The sequence below is a fragment of the Engystomops pustulosus genome, chromosome 1 (assembly GCF_040894005.1).
Source record: "Engystomops pustulosus chromosome 1, aEngPut4.maternal, whole genome shotgun sequence".
Lineage (NCBI taxonomy): Eukaryota > Metazoa > Chordata > Amphibia > Anura > Leptodactylidae > Engystomops > Engystomops pustulosus.
The window spans coordinates 76,528,632-76,553,568 of NC_092411.1; the positions used below are offsets into that span (position 1 = coordinate 76,528,632).

A 24,937-nucleotide genomic window follows, 5' to 3' on the forward strand; every position below is an offset into this window, starting at 1 on the left:
ATTCCCTAAAAAAATAAAATGACAGATTATAGGACATGTTCCATATTTTGCATGATGGTCTCCAGGTCACGGTGCGGTGGGACACAGTGTGCCACAAATTTTGCGGCCAGATCACAGACCCCATAACGTCGTGTGTATGAGACCTAACACTGTTACTACTTTACTGTTGGGACAATTTAAGAAAATGGAATCGTAATATATAGTGGACACTGTTCTCCTGTATTCCCAGGAACAACTATAGTTTGAACATTTTCTACAACAGATACTTCAGAGTTCTTGTATAAGTAATACTGGACATTAAGTGTTGTGCGCTTAACACTTTGAGTCACATTTACTTACCCGGTCCTGCAGGGTTCATGAAACCATAATGCACTGTGCCGCGATTCACTAAGATTGTGCGCCCGATATCCTGCATGTGTCGCTTCCCCGCTCAGGTCCGCCGGAGTTCACCACCTTCTTCCTGGGGCATGTAAGTGCTTGATCATGCGACACAATTTGAAAGTTAAATTGTACAATGGTGTGGCCCCGATTTCTGTCGCCTGAATGCCGTCGCAGCTGCGCCACATTACGATCACGTGCAACACAATCCCAGTTATATACCTGGATCAGCAGAGCAAATCCCGAAAACGTCGGAAAAAACGACGAAAGTGGACCCTTAGTATAAAGCCCCTTTATCTTGACTTGGCATGGAGCCATTATAAATGAACTATCCCCTACATTCTCATCGATTGTATTTTCTACATGTATGAAAACTTAAGTAATGCTAGTAAGTCCTAAATCAGCCACGTACATACCATTATATTCCCAATACTTCATGTTATACAACCCCCTGCAATGCTAACATTCCCTTGACATAAGATAAAAATCTGGCACTCGACAAACATCCATGAGGTTATACAAGTATAACAGTGTTTTGTTTGTTTTTTGACTACCATGAAGTCTGGAGCTATCCTTGAGGTGACATGGATCAAGTAGTTGTCAAGCACATTCTGTTTTGTCGTTATTGAGTGTATATTCCATCCCTATCATCCAGCTTTTTCTATACTTCTATACTTCTATAATTTTGCACAACTATATGACCCTTTAAGCTGCACACATGCAAAACGTAATAAAATTGGTATTGATATTAATAATAAATCTTTATATAGCGCCATAATATTCTGCAGCAGTTTACAGATCACGAGGTACATACACAAACAGAATAGGACATTACAGAGCAATAATATAGTCATATGAAACAATAGGAATGAGAGCCCTGCTCATGGGGCTATACCAGCAAATTGCATTTATTGTAGTTTCCACATTATTGCTTCTCTTTTTACAAGTGTAAGAAAACAGTTTAAACAATGTTATGTATGGAAGAATGATAGAAGGATGAGGAGAATGCTTTTTACCCCAATTGACTAAAATAATCTAGATTGTATAGCTTTGCCTCCTTTCGGGAACAATCCAAGCCAGTGGGGCACCTTTACTAAAAACAGTGCAAACTACACTGTGTGCAGTTTGCCTGTGTAGTGTGCAGGGTGCGCCGGATTCTCAAATTGTGGCTCCCGTTTTTCATGAATCTGGCATCCTCTGCAATGGTGACAGAGTGCACCAACTTTTTTAGGTTCACCTTTAACATGGGGCTTGCAACACACTTCTGTCAGACTTTGCATGTTAAATGTGGCGCACCATCCAACTGTGCACCAGAAATCCCATTTCAGTGACTAAATCTGTGTCTCTAGTAAAATAATGCAGCCCCAACACAAAATGGTTGTGTGCGACACAAATGTGGCGCAGGCCCTTCTTAAATACATGTGCGAGCAGTTTGCACACAAAAGAACGTGCAAAGTTGGACAGAAAACTAGCGCGAGGTCCCTAGTAAATGCCCCAATGTATTTGGTTTGTCTATTCTAATGTTCATAGAGCTTTATAAACACGTCACTGATTCCACTTTTACTACTGAAAATGCATTAGAATGTCCATAAGGACTTTCCACATTCGGGTTGTCTTTGAGCAGAGCATGCATGTTTATGGAGTAGACCAAGAGCTATCCTGGTCATTCATTTTCTCCTTGACTGCTCAATCATACCTATATGTATTTTGTTGTAGCTATCTTTATCCTACATTATAGGTGGATACAGATATTCATTATGGTCTTTATACTGTAAGAGACCTTTGTGGTTTGCTCTGCCCGATGACGAGAGAAGCCCTTTTCATGGTGATTCTAAATAAGTCCATCAGTGGTTAAGGAGGTGTTTTATAGGCCAATAGGATGTCTTACTATGGTGTAACCCCTTCAGTCCACCTGTGGTTAAAGCTTCCTTTTCTTTCCAGGCCAGCAGCCCCCAGGACCTTCGTCTCTTCTATGAGAAAAACAAGACCCTGACACCCAAGTAATCCTTCTTCCAGCATTACTGACTTTTTTCCATTGACTTGCTCTCTGTCTACACCTGTTGGTTCTGTGCTGGAGTGCCAAGCTACCAGGGAGATGGGCACTAGATATTTGGCACTAACTTGAGCATTCCTTAATTAACACTGAGTAACTGCTTGTGCCAGGCTCAGACAGAAAGGCCTTTAATCTCCTCAGCAGAAAAGGGCAGGTTATTTGAGGAAAACTTTTTCTTTCTTCTAATACTGAAGAGCCCTATGTGGCACAAAAAAATGTTTTGACAAAGGTTTTGTACAGAAAGTGTTATAATGGTGGTATAATGTTACTGTATACATACAGCATAAAGGTACTATTCATTATTCAGCCCCTCCTGTACATGGTATGTGGTGCTAAAATCTTTTTGGTCCTCATTACAAGACGTTATGTTGCCTCTCCCCCTTCATATACTTTATCACACAGAGTCTAGTTTAGGAGTGATGAAGAATAATACCCAGGCTGCTTGCAACTGTTAAATTTAACCCTGGCAAACATGTTCCCCTCTCGCTTTTCGCTCGCACAGACTGCTCGAATCTTCTGCTCAGCATTTTTCCTATACTTCTCACTCTCCCATTGCTCGCCTGCACTGCTGTGCCCCTGTGTTTTTATGTCGCTATGTGTCGTTTTACTGGTGTTTATATGTGTGCCTTGACATTTCAGCATCCCTCGAGAAACCTCATGTCATCTGAAGCAGCTTCTTTTGGGGCTTTTACAGAGGAACCAGAAAGATCGAATGGACTTTGGTAAAGTATATGCAGTTTTTTTTCATTACACGGCTCCTGTTAATCTGCTTTTAGATTTCTTTATCTATACTTTATATGTCACTCCAGTAGATGGTTAGATTATCCTCCATACTTGTCACATCTTGATCCATTTCGCAGGTGTTGTGTAGGTGTATGAGGTGCCCGGGTGCGAGCACAGAGAGGTTCCATGCTATCAGATGAATGGGGGGTATTAGATTGGGTATTAGATTTTCTTTTGTTATTTTACTATGCAGGAATTGCTTGTAGTATCCCAGCTTGGATTCTAAGAATGTAGACAGGTTTATAGAAACCACTTATATTTTATTGTGGTAGGTAGGATATAACATTCTTTGTTTATTACTTAATTCATATGTGGGATGAAACATTTTTTTTTAAAAGAATTTATTTTTGCAATTTTGAAATTTTATACAATTAAAATAAACAAAATCGAAGAACAAGATTGTCTGTCACATATTTCTTTCCCCCCATTACAGGATTATTAAGCAACAACCATGGTAACAATCAGGTTCTTACTGCGTTTCAAAACTAACCGAGGGATATTACAGTAAATGACAGCAGGATACTACAGCCAGACATCCTGATACAACACAAATAACTATTGACACATAGACAATCAGTCACACACACACACACACCAGCACGCTCAGTCTCCTTCATCATGGAGAGGAGTATATATCACACGTGATTATAAGGCAGTATGGGGAGTCGCGCACCATCTGGACCAGATGCGATCAAACTTCTGGGGACACTTCCTGTTGGTATACAGGGACCGGTAGTGGGGAATGACACTGTTAATAAGTAGTATCCATCTTTTTAACGGAGGGGGCTCCTGGTCCTTCCAGGTCATCACCACCACTTTTCGGGCGTAGTATAATACAAACCTAAAGAAAATTTTGTCATAGTGGCCATTGATAACTTCATTTATGATACCGAGGAGACACACAGAGGGAGACAGTAATCGTGGGAAATCAAAGTGTACATTTAGGAACTCCAGCACTTCGGACCAGAAGACATGAACCCTAGGGCATGACCAGACACAATGGGATGAAACATTTTTAAAACATTGTTTGACCTGCTCCTAAAACCTGTTTTTTTCTGTTTTAGATGAATTTTTTCATCATTCATTTTTGGATGCTGGGTCCTCTATGAAGAAATGTAGGTATTATTTAGAATGTGTATAATGATGTCAGGGCAGCATGGCTGCACATTGGCTAGCAGTGCTCTAAGTCTTCTAAAATGATGGTTAATCTTCCAGAAGCAACTGATTATGAACAGATTGATATAAAGCTTTGTAAAAAAAAAAAAAAAAAAAAAAAGATTGATTTCTATGCCTAGGTGTATGGTGGGTGTTCTTGGTCAATAATCAACAGCTGTCACTGTTTGTAAAGAGATAATTTATGTTATACTTAATATTTTCCAACATACATATTAATCTGCTATGAGGCTCATATAGATGAAACTAAACTTTCACATCCCCATTAGAAAACCCCTCTGTGGAAAATAATAACTCAAAATAATAATTCTGGTAACATCGGGGATTTTATAACCGCTGTAGCCAATCCCTGGCCGTAGCTTCATAGGAACACATGAAGTTCAGCAGTGACATTTCCATTCTTTCTTCTATGACTGCTGTGCCAGTCTCATCCCATGAACGCTGGTAAAGGTCTTGAAATCTACAATTAATTGTTACACACATAATATCGGACAATTTTGTCCCTTTTTATTATGCATTGAATATGGTTTTTGTTTTCTGAAAGCGTTTTACACCTCTAGGCTTGTTTTCTCTGCCTTACTTATGATAATATATTTGTAGAAATTGTATGTAATATAACCGATTCCTTTTTCTTTGTCTTCTAGCTGTGCCCGTGCCAATGCCATCATATCCCAGTTCAGGCTCAGGAAGTTCTTGTAGCAGTTCTTCCACTTCACATATAGCATCTTCACCTGTAAGTTGTGCTCCCAAATATTGTAAATCTTATATTTGATTGCAACATTTACATAATCTTAGAACTGATATATATCTGTATGCACTGATGGTGCCTTTCTCCACTCTGCACTTTCCAGAGAAGTGACCCACATCCCCTAGTGTTGAGAAATATACTAAACGGTAGCATTTTCCCTACCTTTTCACTTATATTATGGTTTCATTCCCCCCTCAGCAATCTCTAGGTGAAATGCAGCAATTACAGGAAAAAACCCTGGTCTCGCCTATGCCTGATTCTCCGGGATTTCTTCAAGGTTCAAAAGAATCAGCAGGGAGCAGCAGCAAAAACTCTTCTTGTGACACTGATGATTTTGTCATGGTCCCTGCACAGTTTCCAAGTTCCCAAGGTTAGTTTACAGCCGCATTGTATGTAATATATATCATTATTTTCTCTCCTACCTGAGATGGGTAGAGAAAAGGACAGAAGTTAAGGATTAGTTTTGCTTTTTTTTTGCATGGTAGCGTGTGGTGGCATGTTTTCACAGGGGTGCTCTATGCTCTGTGGCTGTCCATGCCTGTAGAGCCCTATACTCTGTGGGATTATAGATCGGATAACCACACCTAAAGTTCACAGCTTATGTAACTCTAGCTGGTCCCATCATTCACTCCCAGCAATGGAATTGCTTATAGCAGTGATGGTGAACTTTTTATAGTGCCCAAACTACAACCAATAACCACTTATTTACCGCAAAGTGTCAAACTAGCAATTTGAGCAGTCGCTTATTGTTCCCTGCTCTGTCGCAGATTTCAATTGTATTGACATCCTGAGGACACTAATACAGTAGAAAGGGGAGAGCTTCAGTTTATCACCAGAAGAATTGTGGGGCCTGGTGCAGGATCTTTAAAGAAAATCTAGCCATGTCCCCAAACCTTCTCACTCCTCTTGTAGTCAGACAGCCAAAGATGTGTCGCTGTAAAATAGCGCTGATCGCGGCACATCCTGGGATGCCTCAGACTGCAGGAGCATATGCCTTGAGTTCTGTCTGGTGAACTCTGTACTGGGGTGTGACAGCCTCAGTGCCCACAGAGAGGGCTCTAAGTGCCACCTCTGCCACCATTGGTTTATAGTGTTGGACATAGGTGACTAGTGAGAGACACATTGTCTGTGTATCCTGATTCCTTTGATGACTCCAGTCACGCTCTCCCTAGGATCTCACCAGCTGCATAGAAAAGTGAGATACAGTTTAAGGTTAAGTGTCTCCTTTATGCACATCATTGAGGAACTCCTTGACTTAAGTAATAAAAGAAGAGACTTGCCAACATAATCCTTCCACCTAGGACTAATCCACTGCAGAGCTTCTGGCATTCTCAATAATTATTGCATCGGTGCCATTTGAGTTTCTTGAAACTCTCCATTTGATTCATGTCTCAGCTATTGTTACTTTAAGTATTAAACAATTACGGACTTGTCTTCCTGCCTAACGCTCTGTGAAAGGCAGGAGAACGAGGCGCAGCACACTTCCAAGGATTTCACCGACATTTTGCATCACGCTTTGTCTGAATACAGCATTTTGGAAGCAGCTGTCTTCCCCTCTAAAACCCTTCCCAAAAAGTTGCCTTAAGTTTAATGAACTTTGGTAAGTGAAAAGGAGTTAAATGAAAAGCAAAGTTCAATGATTGTCAGAGTGACTCACAAAGCCTAACAGGACAATTGTGATGCTTTTGTTATTCTGCTCGTGTCCCCACGATCTTCATTTTTGCATATTTCTAGCTAATTACCATTGCTCCATCTGAACATAATAATTAAAGTCTGGGCTGTTTCCCAGGCAATTAAAATAAAGATTCAGATATTTGTTCATACCCAGAGCCGAATCCTCTAAGCTTTGCTGGCAGGTGGGCATTAACAGTGTGGCAAATAGGAACGAATTGGAAAGTTCCCAATAGTTTTTTATTTTATTTATTTTTTTAATTTTCATTCATGCATGTATAGCTCCATTGCTTGTTTTTCTGGTTAAATTAATTTTTTTTATAGCTAATCTCTGATACAAACCTTGAATCTGAAGTTGGCTGAATGCACTGATATTGATGGGAATGGCCAAGGGACACATATTTATATGAGGCCAAAGAAATAGCTGGTAGCTGTTGCACTTCCTCCTTTCTCTACCTGCTGTAATCTCACGGAGGCGGAGGGGAAAGTGCTTCTGCAGTGTAACAGCCTGTGAATCTGCAGCATGGAGGGGCTCTGGTAGTGCCCTCCAAAGCACTTTAGGCTCATTTGTATAATTTTAAAAGTTGATTTTAGATGGAAAGAGGCCATAGATAATAAATATAAGCAGATTACCACAGTCACTGGTTTATCACACTTGATTTTGATTTTTCAGTTTCACTTTTTTTATATTTTTTTATTGCTAAATAACACAAATAGAGTGATAGAAGGAATGAAAGAAATTGGTAGAAAAGGATAACAATCCACATAGAAAATGAAAATATATTTCTTTGTTCACTGAGTTTTCATTGTTTATGTGTTTTACAAAACCTGGATTATTACTTTTTATATTGTCAGACTTTATTATACCTTTTGTGGGGTATTTTTCAGATATCGCTGAAGCTACCACAAGCAAGCCCATCCAAGATACCTTAATGTATAGTGGGTAAGCAATCCATCTTTCCTAATATTCTAAAAATCATTTACATATGACTTAGTCATAGCTTCCCATCACAAAAGTTTCTATGTGCTTCTCAGTAATTTATCTCCTCCATTAGAGGATTGTTTGAGATCTCATAGCACACACATAGCAGCAGTAATGTTGCAATGTATATGGACATTGTGGGGCTAATGTTATACTATTCCTAATATCTGTTTCTTTCTAGTTCTCTGCTGACATCCACTGGTATGGAGAATCGGGCGCGAACCCCTTCACCAACACTTCCATATAGCTGCTCCCCCAGTCCATCCCGGTAAGAGCTGTAAAAAAAACTCTCACTTTGATCAAAGATAAAAGATTGTGGTAAAGGCCTTGTCTTCTATATTGTTATGATGCAATTCCTATTATTACTTTATCCACTTAATGGGTAATATCCATATTACAGTATAGGGACAAAGAATGCTTTTATTTTTTCTCTGAAAAATCTTAAAGTGTACTGTAATTGTAAAGTGTCTGACAGAAAATAATTTTAGCACAATTTTAGATGTGGATGGACTCTTCCAGGTTGTGACATCAGCTTAGGGCAATTAAGCCAGAATAGGACAACATGTTTGTAATTGGCCAATCTGAAGCATGTGATGGGTCACATGCTTGTGACATCACTACAGGTCCTACAGCCACTCTCAACAAGCCTCCTGTCGTCTCTAGCTGTTCCATACTGTTTCTCATGGCAAATGGAGATTAGGTTAAGGGGCAGGGTAAAACCTCTGCTAGCTGCAGATAGCTAATTATAGTAAATCAGAGAATTGCTTTCTTTTTCTGTGACCAGGGTTAGGCAAAAGTTTTTATACTTAACAGTGGTACTTTAAATAACAATCAGGACTCCAAACTTCCCCTCAATCTAGAAAACAAACTTATAAAACTTGACTTTATGTTAGGTATGTAGAGTTAACAAAGATGGTATCTTCTGTTGTGCTATTGATTCGCTCTGTCTTCCAATATGATTATTTCCTAAATTGTCCAATTTGTCTGTAAGATGCCCTGCCATTGTCCCAATTCATTCCCCTGTTAGAAAAGACTCCTTGGAAAGGATGAATAATGCATTGGAGGGAGCCAGAGCAAAATGTACCTTATTTTTTGGACTATAAGAAGCACTTTTAAGCAAGAAAAAATCCAACACTGCCAGACCCTCCTGACCACTGTAAGGGAGATTGGGTGATGCCCTGATATAGAGCTGCACCCGATCTCCCAGAGAGGAGAGCCTCCGCACTGCTCTCCCCTCTCCCTGGTGTCCTTCAGGACCTGCTGTGATGTCAGAATCATGTGATTGATCACATGCTTCTTACATCACCACATACTGCCAAGAATGGGGACATGCTGTCCTGGGACAGTATAAGAAGAAGGGGAAGGGGGGGAATAGGGGAAGGGGGGGTCTGTGTGTATAGCTGAGCTGTGTGTGTAACTGTATGGATGATGCAGAGCTGTGTGTGTAATTGTATGGATGAAGCAGGGCTGTGTGTGTAACTGTATGGATGATGCATAGCTGTGTGTGTAACTGTATGGATGATGCATAGCTGTGTGTGTAACTGTATGGATGATGCAGAGCTGTGTGTGTAACTATGGATGATGCAGAGCTGTGTGTGTAACTGTATGGATGATGCAGAGCTGTGTGTATAAATGTATGGATGAAGCTGAGCTGTGTGTGCTGTTCTTTACTGCGACAAACAGGGATATTTTATTTGGAGTAAAGTATATTTTTCCTTTTTTGGAAACCTAAATCTGTGGTGCGTCCCATAGTAAGAAGCGTCTTATAGTCCGAAAAATACGGGTAGTCAAATTTTATTTTATGTGTGGCAGGTCACTCTTTAGCCTTTAGTACTTCATGTACACCTGTACACCTATACCATGTACAGCACTTTACAGATCATGGAAGACATATGCAAACCTCATAAGACATTACAGAATGATAACTTGGTCATATGATCAATAGCAATGAGGACCTTGCTCACAAGAGCTTATAATCTATGAAGAGCTAGCAGTTTTGTCAGTAGCACGTTGCACATATGCTTGGATCAGTAATAACATAAGCCTAATTATCTTAAATTATATTATTATATTTTAGTTTTTGGGTCTACATTTCAAGTAGTTTTATTTCTACAGCTTATGGCATATTGTTTCTTTACTTTAGGTTGTCTCATGCATCAGGTAGCAGACACGGACAGTCTGTGCCGATTCCAGTCCCATCTCAGATAGAAAACTATCGGAGGATTGAGCAGAATTTGCAGTCACCCAATCAGTACACGCCACAAAGGTTTGTTGGAAACATGACTGAATGCAGAATCTGTTTAATTTTAGAAGAGTGTGGACAATAAAGCTTCTTCCTGCCAGCCGTGGCTTTATTATGGGTATCTTCTAGTCACATATAGAAAGATACCTATTGATCAAGCGAAGCAGAGAAGGAGGAAAGAGGAGCCAGCAAGTTGACACTTTTCTATTTGTAAAACCTATGTTTCCTCTTTTGTGTAATTATGCTTTATGTCTCCTTTTAGATCTGGCATGGTGCGAAAGTCCAGCAGTACCAGCCCCATTAACTATATGAGATCGGGAACATCCCCACCTTTCCCTCTAGAATGTGCCGCTGCACCAACGACAAGGCGGCTCTCATTTGGAGGCGCAAAAACATACATTCCCTCTCTTCAAGGTGAGCCAGTGTCTTATACTGCTTATTGTTGTCATGAAAGGTTGTCAGACGTCTGAGTAGAGGAGTAGGTCTAGCATGCACACTGCCCCTGCACTCACTGTCTATGGGACTGCTGCAGATTGCCAGTAGGTTCTATTAGTTTGTTCTTAAGTTGAATTTGTATGTAAGTCGCAATTTCATATTTTATAATTGTAGCTCCAGACAAATTTTTGTCCCTGTGACAATTGGATTTGTTAAAATGTTTTGCTGCCTTAGGAACAAGAATTATCCATAAAACTTCATTACAGACACCTTACAACTGATCAGTGCAGGACTAAAGTAAAGCATTTAGAGAGCTTCACCAGAGGTCACAGTGGGCAGAGGGGTCCGTTTGTAACTAGGGGTTGTCTGTAAGTCGAGTGTCCTTAAGTCTGGGGCCGCGTGTACTTCCCAGCAGTCCAATAGAGCATGAATAGAGTGATATTGCACATGCTTGACCTGCATTTTGATTAATTTGTGGAACCAGGACCCCCATTCTTGTGACTATTGGTTAAACTTTGGTCAACCTATTTAATGGTTTTTCAGCAAAGGGATTTAGAACTAGGTACATCTAAGTGCTTATTTATATCATTTGCATAAATTGACTCAATCAACAAAACAATCAGCACCCCTAAATGTCTCATTTTCATGTATCTTATAGTGGGCACTATTCCTGAGCAGCCTGTGCAGGACATGAGCAGAAGCCCTGGTGGAGCACAACCTAGGAATAGGAGCCCTGACTATGGTGTGTATAGCATGAAAATAAAATGGAGTAGGTAGATAGATTTTATCTGTGAGTATTTCGCAGCTGACATTCACACACATGACGCTTAGATGAGTGCTGCCTCCCCATGGTTACTTTTTTTGGTGGTTGTGCCTGGTATTGCAGCTCATTCCCTTTTACTTGAATGGTTTTGAATTGCAATAGAAGGCACATGTGCCTAGTAAACAACAAAGCCAACTCATCCCACCATTGTGGCCCCAGTATTCAGATGTTTCTCAGAAGCCAGAGCCTTATGACTTTGATTATCATGGCCATTCCTCAAGCAATGACAGCAACATCAAAATCCTGGAAAACCTTTTCCAATATTGGGGCAGATTTATCAAGCTGTCTGAAAGTCAGAATATTTCTGTCGCGTGAAAGCGCCCATGCGCCAAAATCCGATCGCATGCAACAAAAAACCCTTCTAAATGCGGCACACATCGGAAATGGTCGGATATTCCGACGATAGTACTATCTGCGGACCCTTAGTAAATGAGCCGCATAGTGTTCTTAAAGGTGAAAACCTGTTTTGATAATGTGTTGATCACAGAAGTCAGTGTGGGCAAGATCTCTCCGCCCTGACAGATTTATGCTGCATTTCCTTCACTGATGCACTGTAACAAAGCTTCAGCTGTAATCATGTCTGCGTCAGTCAGCTATAACATCTTAATTAGCTGTATACAATGCACTCCTACAATGAAAATGTGCTTTTAGTGTACATGGTAAACATTTCAGTTCTGTTGTGAGTCACTCAGTGAGTCAATCCTGAAGTCACGCATGCCCAAGCAGACTTGTTGTCAACACACGCTGGTGTTTTTCCAGCACTAGGATAAGAAATGTTTAAGATTAGTTCTTGGAAAGTTGGCTAAAGCAAATATACAACATATACAGCTGTACACTTTGAAAATCGAGATTTCATGTGACAAAATTAACTTATTGATCTGTGTATCGGGAAGACTTTGTGAGAGTAGTAAAGAATACTTGGTGGGGGTTGATGTTCAGTCTCCTTTTGTGTGTCTTGTACTATGTGTACACTAATAAATCCAGTCATCAGATTATTGATTATTTATAAATAAAATAGTGGCTGATGGTGAGATATGGATGTATGTGTTAAAGGAGTTGTACAAAGATGTATATGGAATATTGATCATAAGAATTGACCCTGCAGTTCAAGAGAACAAGTATCTTGGTAATCCGTTCAATACAATGGGAGCGTCAGAAATTGCTGAGCACAACGCTCAGCTATCTCTGGCATTTCACTGTTTATGAGAGTGTCATAGATAACCGAGTGTTGTGCTCTAGGGGATAACAATCCAACTGCCTACAAACGCTTTATGCTAGAAGTTACATTTTAGATGGAGCTGGGTTCCAAGCTGTAAGATATATTAGTGCTTTTTCACCATTTAAATCCTAGTCATTAATAGTGGAGAATATTTTTTATGTCTTACAGGGATTCCAGTGCCCGGACAGAATTCTTGTAGAATGGGATCTCGTCTTAACAGTGCTCCAAACCTGTCTGACACACAACCAAGCAGGCAGAAGATTAAGAAACAGCTTTCAGATCCTGTAATACCTAGAGATGTCTTCATAAAGCCAAGTTCCCCCCAGCAGATCCATGGCTTACAGTCCACTCGACCCCTCAGATCTTCTCCTAAGTTGTCTGAGTTTATGCATAGAAGCCCCCTACCAACTATACTAGGTTCACCTACAAAGGTAAGGAAACGTATGACAATGAGCTGATGAGAGCCCATGAACACAAGTCTGCTGCTATGTGAGCCATATTATATGTATGTAGTGAAGATCAATTTCTATATTGCAGTTATTTTCTATTTAAAGCTAAAACCTATAAATACCTGAAATGGTTGAACATAAAACGCCTTGATAAATACTTAATGCTCACTTTTTCCTTGAAATTTTTTTAGAGTGCGTCGCCCTTTGAGTTTCCCAGGGGAACTAGTTCTCAGAATCTACTGGCTCTTCTCACTCACCAAGGAGTTATAGTCCCACCGACCCGAAATAGGACTCTCCCAGACCTAAAAAATGTAGGCCAGTACCAGTGCCAGCAAACTGGAATGGGGATGCGTCCTGTGGAGGAAATGAAGGGGCCATTTGGCAGGTAATCATCCTATGCTTTCAATAGGTACATGTTATGCACAGCATATAGGTTTTATACTGTTGTAAATGGAACTATACATATTGGGGCAGATTTAAAAAAAGTGTCCTAAGGTTAGACAGTCTTATTCTGCACCAGATTCATGTAAGTGTCTGGTGCTGGATAATAAATCTATCCTAGTCGTCTAGTCGTACTCTGCACCTCCTATTAGTTGGCTCACTTTACACCAGAAAGTTAGGACAAAATTCTGTAGGGTCAGGAGTATTTCTGGCGCGCAGACCGGGTTTTTTTTTTTGGCACAAGACCACGCACCCTTTTTGTAGGCCATGCCCTTTTTATCAAACTAGTCGCAGGAGAGCCAGAAAACTGTCTAAAACCCTTTATAAATGTAGTGCAGACAGATTTTTTTCATGCAAACTACGACCACATTCTGTCGTAGACAGATTAATGAATCTCCCCCAATGTCTACAGCATCTCCTCCGACTATGTATGTGTATAAAAAGTATTAAGACTAGTGCTATACATCACTCGTCACGTGGAAGTCATGATGGAAATACCGCAGTCTTAGTGATGGTGGGATCCAAAGTGTGGTATACTTCGTATGAATCGGAAGGTTTCAATTTATTTTTTTTTATAGCCCCAGCTTTGAGATGTCATCAGTATTTCTTCTGCCATACCTCTGTAATATATCCTTGGCATTTGGTTGTCCCTGATAAAGTAATAAACAATCATATTATTACTTACCTAATTCCTCGCTTTGGCTATATAGTCCCATTTTCCTGGTTAAAGCAGTGACATAACATCTACAATATGAGACAGCTCGAAACGTTTTACAGCTCCTTTTTGCCAGATGTAGTTTTTTAAATATCCAATAAGTAGTTTTTAAAAAATTAATTTTAAGAAGTTGTACTGAATTTTGTCTACAATATGTGACAGCCTTTCACTGGCCTCATCAGTGTTCAGCTGAGGCCAGTGATTGGCTACAGTGGTCATTTACTTAAGACAGAACATGCTGCAGCCAGTAAAATAAAGACCACTACGGCTCTTTTCATTGTCACTGGCAGATTTTCATCCCCTATAACTCCGGTTCCTAGTATATCTTTCCAGTAGAAGTAGCCTAGTGCGGAAAACCTATAATTAGTTGTCAACAACTCATGTTCTCCTCTGACCGTAGCCCGTGTTGCACTGCTTTCACAATGTACGGTATATGTAAAGGGCTAAAAATAGATGTACCAAGTGTTTACAGGTGTCCTTATCAGCTTCCTATAATAAATGTAAGATTGGGTGATTGTACCCTCCCTGCTGCTATATAGATTGGGCTAGAAAACACCCTGTTTATTTATGTAAGCCTCATAAATCCTAGAGTAAAGAATATGTGACCTTTCATACAGACTGCAAGGAAATATAAAGACAACGCTCTGATGACTCCATAGAAAGGCTTCTTTAGTTTCTGCTGGTTGAGTATATACAAGGACACCAGTCACCCCAGACAAAGGGTTATCATAATGTGACAAATGCAATAATACGATTTGGCTCCAACAAAAAATAGTCTTAATTATGAGGTCTCTAAATCGCAGTGTCATGTACCTGATGTATACGTAAGATAAAATAAAACCAGATGATTGAAAGGTAACATATAGTTTTTCAGTGTTTCTTGTGTCTGGATATGTGCAGGTCCCTCAGTACTGGCCGACTCACAGATCTTCTGCTGAAAGCTGCATTTGGGACACAGGCTCCTGACCTTGGCAGTACAGATAGTCTGAATGCAGAGAAACCAATGGAGATTGCAGGTAAGATTATCTTTCTCTACTCACACTATGATCAAGTTTTTTGTAATGTTTGGCCATACCAGGTTTGTAAGAGGTATGTACACTCCTTTTAATGGATTGACTTGATCTTCTTGACCTAGCTGTCCAATGACGTTATGTCTATCCCTGTATAAGTGCCACCACTGGTATCTCTGGTGATCCAAAGATTTGGTGACCCAGTAGATACCTCTTCCTGAGTCTCCCTGCTAGACCATTAAGAGTGTCTACGGGGCAAATGTATACCAAAAGGGCATCCATGTGGTCTTTGTCTGACAGGTGTATATGCAACTACTTTTTTTTTCAACCAATATCACCTGCTACACTATTTGTCAAAATATACATTATTTGCAAGCAGCTGTTTTAAATCTTTCTCGGGTATTTCCACGAAGACAAGTTTCTTATATGGATAACAAAATAACACATTCTGTAATTCACTGTTATTAACAATCACACAGCATTTCACAAATATAAGTCCAACCTGTCTCTATCAGTCCTGCCGTACACAATTTCAGTTTCCCCTAGATCCGACCCTGTAACTGGAATTTTGCATTGAGCACCCGAAGGAGAGATAGGAGCTAAAACAGCAATAACATTGAGTAAAATTGTAAAGTAAAGGGTTAAAATGATCTTTATTGTGTTAACATCACTAGGGGATTGAGATGAGAGAATTTCTTTTGTGGGGAAACCCCTTTAACCACTTGCTTTCTCAAGACATTTGAACAGTGAAGTCATATTCTGCTTTTGGTGTATATTCTGGTTGTGAAATATAAAGGAGAGGTACAGTCACTACATTTTCAGTAGTAGTACTGGTGCCTCTGGTGCCTTTTAGGTCCATAACATGGGTGCAGTACATCTGATGTTTCTGTATTCATGTGTATGATTAAGAATGAAGTACAATAACAGGAGGAGGCATTTGTTGTGTTTGGTGGCTCTGTATTGAAGTTGTCATATGTAACCATAGGCAGACATTATAACCCCAGGCAACATTCTTCTCATTGACGCCCTCTAGTGTTAATGCACGATAGTTATTGTTTTTGTAGACCTTTTACTTTTTTGCTGCTGTTTTATACATTTTCTTTATTTAAATGTAATACCGTAATTTAAAAGCAGCATATAGTGGGATATACCTTTTGTGAAATACAATACAAGATTTGCCAACACCCTATCTGCTACGAGTATTGTGAGGAATCGTCGGTATTCTATACTATGAGATGCCAGCAGCTTTAGCTGATCCACTTGCACTTGTCTAGTCACTATGTATGTAGATGCCAAGTAATGATCTTCTATTCTTCCAATCTTATTTAGCTCCCTTAATTGGTTATGGAGGGAACCTGCACAGTGGGGCACCAGGCTCTATCAGTCCTGCCCCTGTCATTTTCACTGTGGGATCTCCTCCGGATGGCATGACTCCTCCTCAGACAACACGCACACACCTTTTCTCAGGTAATTCCTACTAAGCATCTCTATTTCATTTCAGATTTTTCCGTTTTCTTCTGGACCTCTCAATCAATGTCTGCTTACTTATTTTTCTCTCTCAGTGGGATCATCCAGCTCTCAAAGCTCTGCTGGTTCATACACTGGAAGACATCTTGTGGTTGGCGCAGGTGGCGAAACATTTGAAGCCCCCTCAAGCCTTAGATATGCATTCCCTGACACTGGGATGGCAAATGCAGAAGGCATTGTAATGTTTGAAGTGCCTGAGCTTCCTGAAGAGACTCTGATGGAGGTAAGATCCTTTTTGTAGTAGTTTGGGGAACATGATAGTGGCAGATCCCCTCTGATCTGAATTTTAGTTATGCTAAAATTAGCAAAGTTATTTCCTGTGAACACACATCGTCCTATGAAAGAGTTTGTCCTTCTTGTCTGTAGTAATAAATCTCAGAGATCTCATGAGTGGGCCACCCAAAATTTACAGACAGGTTACAGTGCCTTGCCATGGGAAATATGAGCCTTTCCCAATGACTACTTATTCAGCTTGAAAAGCAGCACATAATCCGGTCATGTTTAGTCAGTGTCTGCGCACACAACCACTCTTATGTAAGCAAGAACAAGTGATTATCATGGGAATCTGAGGAATCACAGTCACTTGTGGTTTAGTTGGATTCATTCACTATATTGAGGTCAGAACTTTGAGAAAAGGTTCAGTTTTGCTCTTCCTGCTTTATGGTTATGCAGTTTATCATAGAAGCAGTGTATGCTATACTAAATATATCTGGAATATATTGGATAAAAAGGTTGGCAGATAATATGATGTCCAATCACTACACCGGTGACCACGCAGAGTTTTATTGTCTCGCAGATTGTAAGCTCTTGCAAGCAGGGCTCTTATTCCTATTGTTTCATCCAATGATGCGATTTCTCTCTGTCTTATTTTATTTGCAGCACTTACAGATACATATACAGAATATGATGGCACTATATTAATAAAGATTATTACATGAGAAGGAATTGCTGCCATATACCAAGATTCTGCCCATCTATGTAAATTACAACTTTTGATTTGTGAGTTTTCATCATCAAACTCTGTCATTTCACTTTTATTTGCAGCAGGAGCACACGGACACACTGCGCAGCCTCCGTTTCACACTTGCCTTTGCTCATTCTATTATGGAAATCGCCAGTCTCAAAGGCAGCTCTGTTGACGTGACTGCTTCTGCAACCTCCGAGTACCAAATGCAAGAGAGCGTAGTGGCCGATCAGATTAGCCTCCTTAGCCGAGAGTGGAGGTGAGCTTGTCATTATGACCATTATAAATTTATTCCCTAGCGTGTGATATATAATTTGTGTAGTCTCGGGGAAACTATGATGATGGTTTTTCTTAGTGTAGCAGGTTTTTTTTACAATTTTATTGGAAAATATTAATGTGTATTTTTATGGTTATATATATATATTTATATATATATAATTAACTATGCAGAAATAGGCTTATCAAGGTCTCATACATGGATCTTTGGATGGGGACTGAGGTACTTTTTAGGTGTTTTTAATGTTTGGACTGAACTATCTGGTGTATTTACACACACTTTCTTTGTTTTTTTATGTGATATATATATAGTGTGTTTTTTATATTATATGTCCCCATGAAGTCATAAAAGACCCCTGAGGGACACTCACAGCTTTTTAGTTTTTTTTTTTTTGTTTGTTTTTTTTTTCTTCTTTCAACTGTAAGACACCCCCTGGTGATAGACGTCATTTAAGTATATCTTAGCTATGTTGTTAACCATATATATGTCATTGCCTTAAAGATAAGGTTAGATAAGGTTGTATATAGACAACAAATAGAAAAAATAGCAGCAAATAGCAGAGGTACCAACATAGCATTAATGTTTCCAGCAAATAATTTTGTTATGTGAGGCATAATCATTTATCTTTTTTATTTCCTATCAGTTATGCAGAGCAGCTGGTTCTATATCTTAAAGCAGCAGAACTTCTCTCCAGTGGACTTCAGACTGCCATGGAGCAAGTCAAGACTGGAAAATTGTGTCTCTCCTCTACCGTTAAACAAGGTAGGTCGACATGGAGTGAATGCAAAAATATAAGGCCAGGAAAGCTTCACTGGTGAGGCTTTCTAAAGCTCTCCATAGACGTTACAGAAATGTTATTTGTTCTGCTGACAGCTACGGTTCCCCCGCTGTAATGTAATAGCCTTGTGGGAAAATTGCTTCCATGCTGATTTATCACCACCTATCTCTAAATAAACAATTACTTGAACGGGTCAGAATCCAACCTGTCGGACATCTTGGAACTATTTGCTTATTCTTGTACACTGTAGATTCCTGACCGATCCTGAAGGTCCTTGACCGGCTTCAATAGTTGGTTCCTCTTACATAACACAGATGTAATTTTTTGTATTGCCCTTTTTGGCGCTGAGGACATGACCTGATTTAGAGAGGTGCTAACTTTCTATGCTTTTTGTTTCCGTAGTGGTTAAGAAGCTGAATGATCTATACAAATCGTGTGTGTCTTCCTGTCATTGCCTGAATATGCGACTTCAAAGGTTCTTTGCTGACAAACAGAAGCTTATGGACCGGATCAACAGCATCACAGCAGAAAAACTCATCTTTAGCTATACGGTCCAGATGGTGAGTGGAAGTCCAATCCAATTTGGAGATTAGTATTATCATGGGTTCCTAACCAGTTCTTTGGGTGTTGAACTGAATTTTCTGCTTAGTAACATCACTGGATGCTGGTTAAGCTGGAAGTACTGAGTGTAGGTTCTTCAATGCAACCAGTTTTATTGATATAATATTGAAAAGGCTTCTCCACATCTTTCTCATGTCAAGCAATGGCACTTTCCATAAATGAGAGCACCTCCTGTCTATGTTTCTTGCATGTAGCAGTTGCATCTTTCAGCTCCCTCTTCCCTACAGCTCCCTCCTATTTCTCCATAGAAGGTGGCATTTTAAACAGATATAACTTCTGTACTGCGACAACTAGAAACACAGTTCTGGTGCAATTTTAAAGAAGAGAATCTTCACTTTAATATTTCACACTGATGTCACAGACAGTTACTCTGTACCATGGTTCAGTAGGTATAGTGCCCCACTATCTACCCTAATCCAAATGCCTGAAATATCATAGTTCTTATTTTGTTTTCAGAGAAACTTACTGTTGGAGAATATATCTCAAGATCTGTTCTAATACTGAACTTTACTTACAGGTGCAGTCAGCAGCCCTAGATGAAATGTTCCACCATCGAGAAGACTGTGTGCAGAGATATCAGAAAGCGCTGCTCCTGATGGACGGATTAGTTAACTTTATGAATGACCAGACAGATATAGAAAATATCAGCAAATGTAAGTTTGCATCCTTGTGTCTGTTACTAAATGTTAGCTTTCACATCTGTGCACATGAAGGCTATGGCCACCTTAATTCAGGATAAATCAGTAAAAACTATTTGATTTCTTTTCATTATTTCATTTATCATCATTTCAAATCCAAACTGCAGCCTCCTCTACATCTACAGAATTTTGGCTATAAGGTGTTCCCTAGCCCTGGTCACATAAAACCTTCTGTCTGTTTGGAATACACATGAAAGAGCATAGCTTACAGCAATTATATCAGATCAGTAGGTTTGGGGCCTCTACACTGTAGCTTCCCTTCATCTTTTTACATTACCTGTGTCTGTGGTTGTCTTCCGGAGATACCAAGTGGTAAAACTGGTGGGGGCCTGATGACTTGAGTCTGCTGGGAACCTGGCCACATGCGCACAGCGTATGCACAGGGAAGCAAGGTGTACTGACCTTAGTTTCTATATGCATAGAGCACATGTACTAGGGTTGGAAGAAAAATTAAATCATGTACCCTCATCACATTTACTACTTGTAATCTCTGGACACAGGGGATGTAAAAAGACACCAATCTATTGGTGCCTAATGTAAAAGTGATGACACACTGAAAAATGTTTTTTGATTTATAGGGAACCCAGAATCAGCAGAAATTGCCCTAGTAAACCACTTTGTGTTTGTTATCAAGCTGCTAAACACATCCCCGATGAAGTTCCTTTTAAGTCCCAATGTTGTTGCATCATCATCAAAATCTATTTTGAATTGAGATGTAAATTGGATGTATTAAGACAGGGAGGTGGAAATTTTAGCATTGAAGTCAATCTCTTCACGCCTCAGAATGCTCCCTCTGCTGTATTTAATGCCCTTATGTCCCGGGATCATCACTATCTGGCTGTCCTGAAGCTGGGTGAATGAGCATGGCACAGAGGGCATTCTGAGGTGTGGAGAGCTTGACTTCATTGCTAAAATTTCCGCCTCCTTGACCTTATACATTCAATTTACATCTTAATACAAAGTACTTTGTTCTAATTGGGGCCATGAAAGAGACATGTGCTGGAAGGTATTAATCTGCTTAACAACATACTAGTGGTGATTTTTCAGGTCAATTTCTGCTGACAGGTTCCCTTTAGATGTTATGCTGTCCTGGGCCGTCTATTATTGAGGGCAGCACGCTGGCTTATTGGTTAGCATTACAGCCTTGCAGCGCTGGGGACCTGGGTTCATGTCCCAGGATCAACATCTGCAAAGAGTTTGTATGTTCTCTCCATGTTTGCGCGGGTTTCCTCTGGGTCCTCCGGTTTCCTCCGATACTCCAAAAACTATACTGGTAGGTTAATTAGATTTTGAGACCCATTAGGGACAGGGACTGATTTGGAAAAGCTCTGTGCGGTGCTGCGTAATCTGTGTGCACTATGTAAACAAAGGAATTGTTATTATTTAGACATACTATAAATGTTTTTCTTCTTCTTACAGGTAAACTTTGTATAGAGCGCCGACTGTTTTCACTTCAAGGCAGCATTTGTGCATAAGCCCATGTCCCGGACGTCTTCCTGTTACATTTCCTCTCATTTTGGAAGAAAAGCATTGCCAGCACTGTGTACAGTTTCATGTCAGCAGCATGCTTCACATTTCTGGCTATCAACGATAACTCCTATAAAGGATCAGTGATCTCTATAGTGAATGGATACACCAATCTCCCATAACATTTTTCAGCCTTCTTTTACCCACATAAGCATTGAAAGATCTTAACATTGCTATAGTAACAGGAATACTTAAAGGAGATAGTAAAACATGGTGCCCTATATTCTTATAGGATATGAATGCCAAGAATACATGCAAAGTACATGTAACTTGTGGAGTGTCCAGCTTGGTGTAAAACACACTGCCATACAAGTGAGAGGCAAGACCTGTCTAGTAGTACAACCAAGAGCAGAACAATGTAAGAAGATTCATCATTGGTTCCATGGTGACTTTACCCGTGATCCCTCCATCCCCCACTAGCTGGACCTCACTGGGCAGATTTGTGAATATCCTGTAATATAATACATAAACCACCATTAAATGGTTTGCAGATCTGCAACTGATATTAAGTTTTGCACAGTCATACAATCAATTTAGATCTTCGGTTGGATCTTTTCTCTCATGTACAGAGGAATATTGTGGAAATCGGAAGAAGGAAAGTTGAGCAGTTACTGTATTTTACTTGCCAAGGCTTTGAGGACTTGGAGTTACTTTTGCACAGGAGTTTTTCTCATGGACTTTACCCAGCGTAATCCAGGGATTTCAGATGATTTAGTTATTTCCTTTCTCTTCCTTAAGCTTCATAGACTTAAATTCCACACTGTCCGTCTTGACAAGTTTACGAAGGCCTTCCTGGGAATTTAGGGAAGGAGTGAATCATATGGATCATAAACTTGTCGCACATGTAGCAAATAGAAGGACAGGACAGAGTGACATGGTGCAGTGTTGAGTACCAATATCATTTCCCTGCATGTTCTCTTATACATAGGTTTTTTGTGCACTTTATTCACTTTTAATGAAGATTTGAGTAAGTCAACCAAAAATGTTTTCCTGGACATATAGAGAAGATAATAATATTCTAATGGAATGGATGCCCAGAGCTGGCACAGAAGGCTAAATGCCAGCCTGCTAGAAGCCAAGGTTACTTCTCTAGTCTTCTTCCTTTTTGTACTACACTACCAGTGTAAATACTTTAGTGTACATAAATATATATATATATATGTGTGTATATAATGTAGATTTTACAAGAACTGTAAATTGCAGTAAGCTGCAACTATCACGTTTGTTTCTTTGTCTTCCCTATCAGCAGTTTTGTTATTGTTTGATCCACACGTGTGCAACATAGACAATAGTCACGCGAGTCGCTGCTCCTGTCTGCGCTTATATACATGACACAGATCTACCACGCTTGTGTAGGCAGGGTCACTATTAGAAGAATGGACTTGGATAACTAGGATTTTCATCAAGACCCTAGCAGCCGACCCTGGGATATTGCCACTTCAAAACTCCTACCCACCTAATGCCATCCATTTCAAAGAGGGATTTGCTTCTAATCTGGACAAGATGCAATGTATGGCCATGATGACAATCCCAAATACAAACCTGGAATAATTTGCTTGTTGATAACCACAAGTCATGGATGGACTAAATAATTGAATGTGGCAGAAATAGGATCTGCTTGGAGCTTCTGTTATGGAATAAAGACTCTGCTAAGATCCAGAAGTATTACTCAGCAACTTATGGTTTACAGGTCTTTTGAAGCGGTTTGGTCATATCGAGGGAGATAACATTGACATGGATTGACAACAGACCGGACTATAGTCACAGGTCAAACAGTATTTATGGTGTCATCCTAGTTTCAGGCTCCAGGGGCTAGCATAATAAATTCACCATCCTTGTGTAGTCCTGCATCGTAGAATCCACAAAAGACCTGGTTATTCTAGTAACATGTCGAGACCATGCACCACTGCTTCTACAATTTTACTTCTCAATACTTGAAATTTTATTTAATGCGTTAAGTCAATAAACATTAAGCGCCTTGAGGCCTGAAAAAGACCTAGAATTAATTTGTTTTCCAGAAGCAAAATATATTTACTTGTGTTTGGTATTGTTTGGCCTCTGGCAGCAAGGGTGAAGTAACTGTGTTTTTATTTGCCATTAGTTTGGTTGCATTTTTATCACATTTTTATGTTGTTGTATGTAGCATTTATTCAAAGATTTGGTATTTATTGTGTGCTAGCCAAAAAATACAATAAGTAAATTTAAAAGGTAAAGTAAAAAAAGAAAAATCTCAGATTTTTCACAATGGAAAGTGTCCTTTTAACTCCTTTAGTACCACAGTGCAACAGAGTATTTGATAGGCGGGCAACTGATACTCTGAATGAAGCCCATTACTGTACTTCTATCCAATGGGAGGTGAATTGTTCTGCGTTGGTATGTGTGCTTATGTATGCTGTGTGAGTGCCCAGATGGAAAAATGTTGAACAAGACTTTGTTTTAGAGCCTTACTAATTCCATGCAGGACATTGGGAAGCCTTTCCAGTAGACGGCTAGTGACTGGTCAACACTTACCCTTAGCTTTGCAATCCTAAGTTGCACCATTGGCTTACATTTCTAGAATGACTCTGCTGGATTGAGTCAGCCTGACTTTTCCAAGTGGGAGGGTTAATCTAATGACAGGTCCTGATACTAGCTAGTTACACATCCTCAATAAGTATGCTGTTTGTATACTGCAAAATATGGAATATGCTTTTTTGGGTGATAAAACACATGGTTGGGAATTTATGATGTGGAATGTCTGCTTTTGTAACAAAAAAAAATAGTATGGATAACGTTTGGATATGATTGTTTTTTGATTTTCTTCCATTTATGTTGTGTGTTACATTGATTTATTTTATTTGTATACCTTCAATACGAAAATGTAAAAAGAAAAAAAATTAATAAAATCTTGATATTTAATTGACTGTATGTTTATTAAAAGAAAAAGAGCCTTAAAAGAGAACTGGTCACCAGAGACCCCCACCCACCAACTACACACAGTACTTGTTATAAGTCTTTAGACATGTTCCACTAATGCCTCTATCCATGGCATTAGAGCCAGCATTCTTCTAAAAAAAAGGGGTTTTATTGATGCCCTCTTTTCCAGTAAAGCTATACCCCCTTCCTCACTGACACACTCAATGGAGGGATGAGGAGCAATGTCAATTTCACTTTACATAGTGAGCGTCACTCTCAACCCCTCCTACCTGAGCGATTGGCAAATGATGTAGAAGAGTCGAGTCACAAGCAACCACTGTCTTCCTCACCCCTCCCTTAGGAATTCTCTAAAGCTTTTCAGAAGTCTCTCTCAAGGTTCCAGCAAGGCACTGTGTACTATTTTATGCAGGCAGTTCAGGGGAAAGGAAAGGTAGTGCAGTGTAGATCATCATAAATATGCATGACTCGCTTACAGTGCAACCATAAAAAGGAACCATTTAGGGGTAA

General features: G+C 39.7%; 1 protein-coding gene across 1 annotated transcript in view; it reads left to right on the forward strand.

Annotated features, from left to right (window-relative positions):
- ULK1 (unc-51 like autophagy activating kinase 1) overlaps window positions 1-24,412 on the forward strand; it is a 67,310-nt gene extending 42,898 nt beyond the window's left edge. The window contains exons 9-28 of the mRNA XM_072144419.1: window positions 2,320-2,378; window positions 3,071-3,153; window positions 4,279-4,329; window positions 5,032-5,120; window positions 5,334-5,505; window positions 7,695-7,749; window positions 7,970-8,056; window positions 9,932-10,054; window positions 10,293-10,444; window positions 11,124-11,207; window positions 12,676-12,938; window positions 13,148-13,341; window positions 15,013-15,128; window positions 16,452-16,589; window positions 16,685-16,872; window positions 17,694-17,872; window positions 18,534-18,652; window positions 19,071-19,228; window positions 19,807-19,942; window positions 21,407-24,412. Coding sequence (XP_072000520.1) covers window positions 2,320-2,378; window positions 3,071-3,153; window positions 4,279-4,329; window positions 5,032-5,120; window positions 5,334-5,505; window positions 7,695-7,749; window positions 7,970-8,056; window positions 9,932-10,054; window positions 10,293-10,444; window positions 11,124-11,207; window positions 12,676-12,938; window positions 13,148-13,341; window positions 15,013-15,128; window positions 16,452-16,589; window positions 16,685-16,872; window positions 17,694-17,872; window positions 18,534-18,652; window positions 19,071-19,228; window positions 19,807-19,942; window positions 21,407-21,462 — 2,502 coding nt within the window. The 3' untranslated portion in view covers window positions 21,463-24,412. The remainder of the gene's footprint in view (window positions 1-2,319; window positions 2,379-3,070; window positions 3,154-4,278; window positions 4,330-5,031; window positions 5,121-5,333; window positions 5,506-7,694; window positions 7,750-7,969; window positions 8,057-9,931; window positions 10,055-10,292; window positions 10,445-11,123; window positions 11,208-12,675; window positions 12,939-13,147; window positions 13,342-15,012; window positions 15,129-16,451; window positions 16,590-16,684; window positions 16,873-17,693; window positions 17,873-18,533; window positions 18,653-19,070; window positions 19,229-19,806; window positions 19,943-21,406) is intronic.
- Window positions 24,413-24,937: the final 525 nt, after the last annotated feature.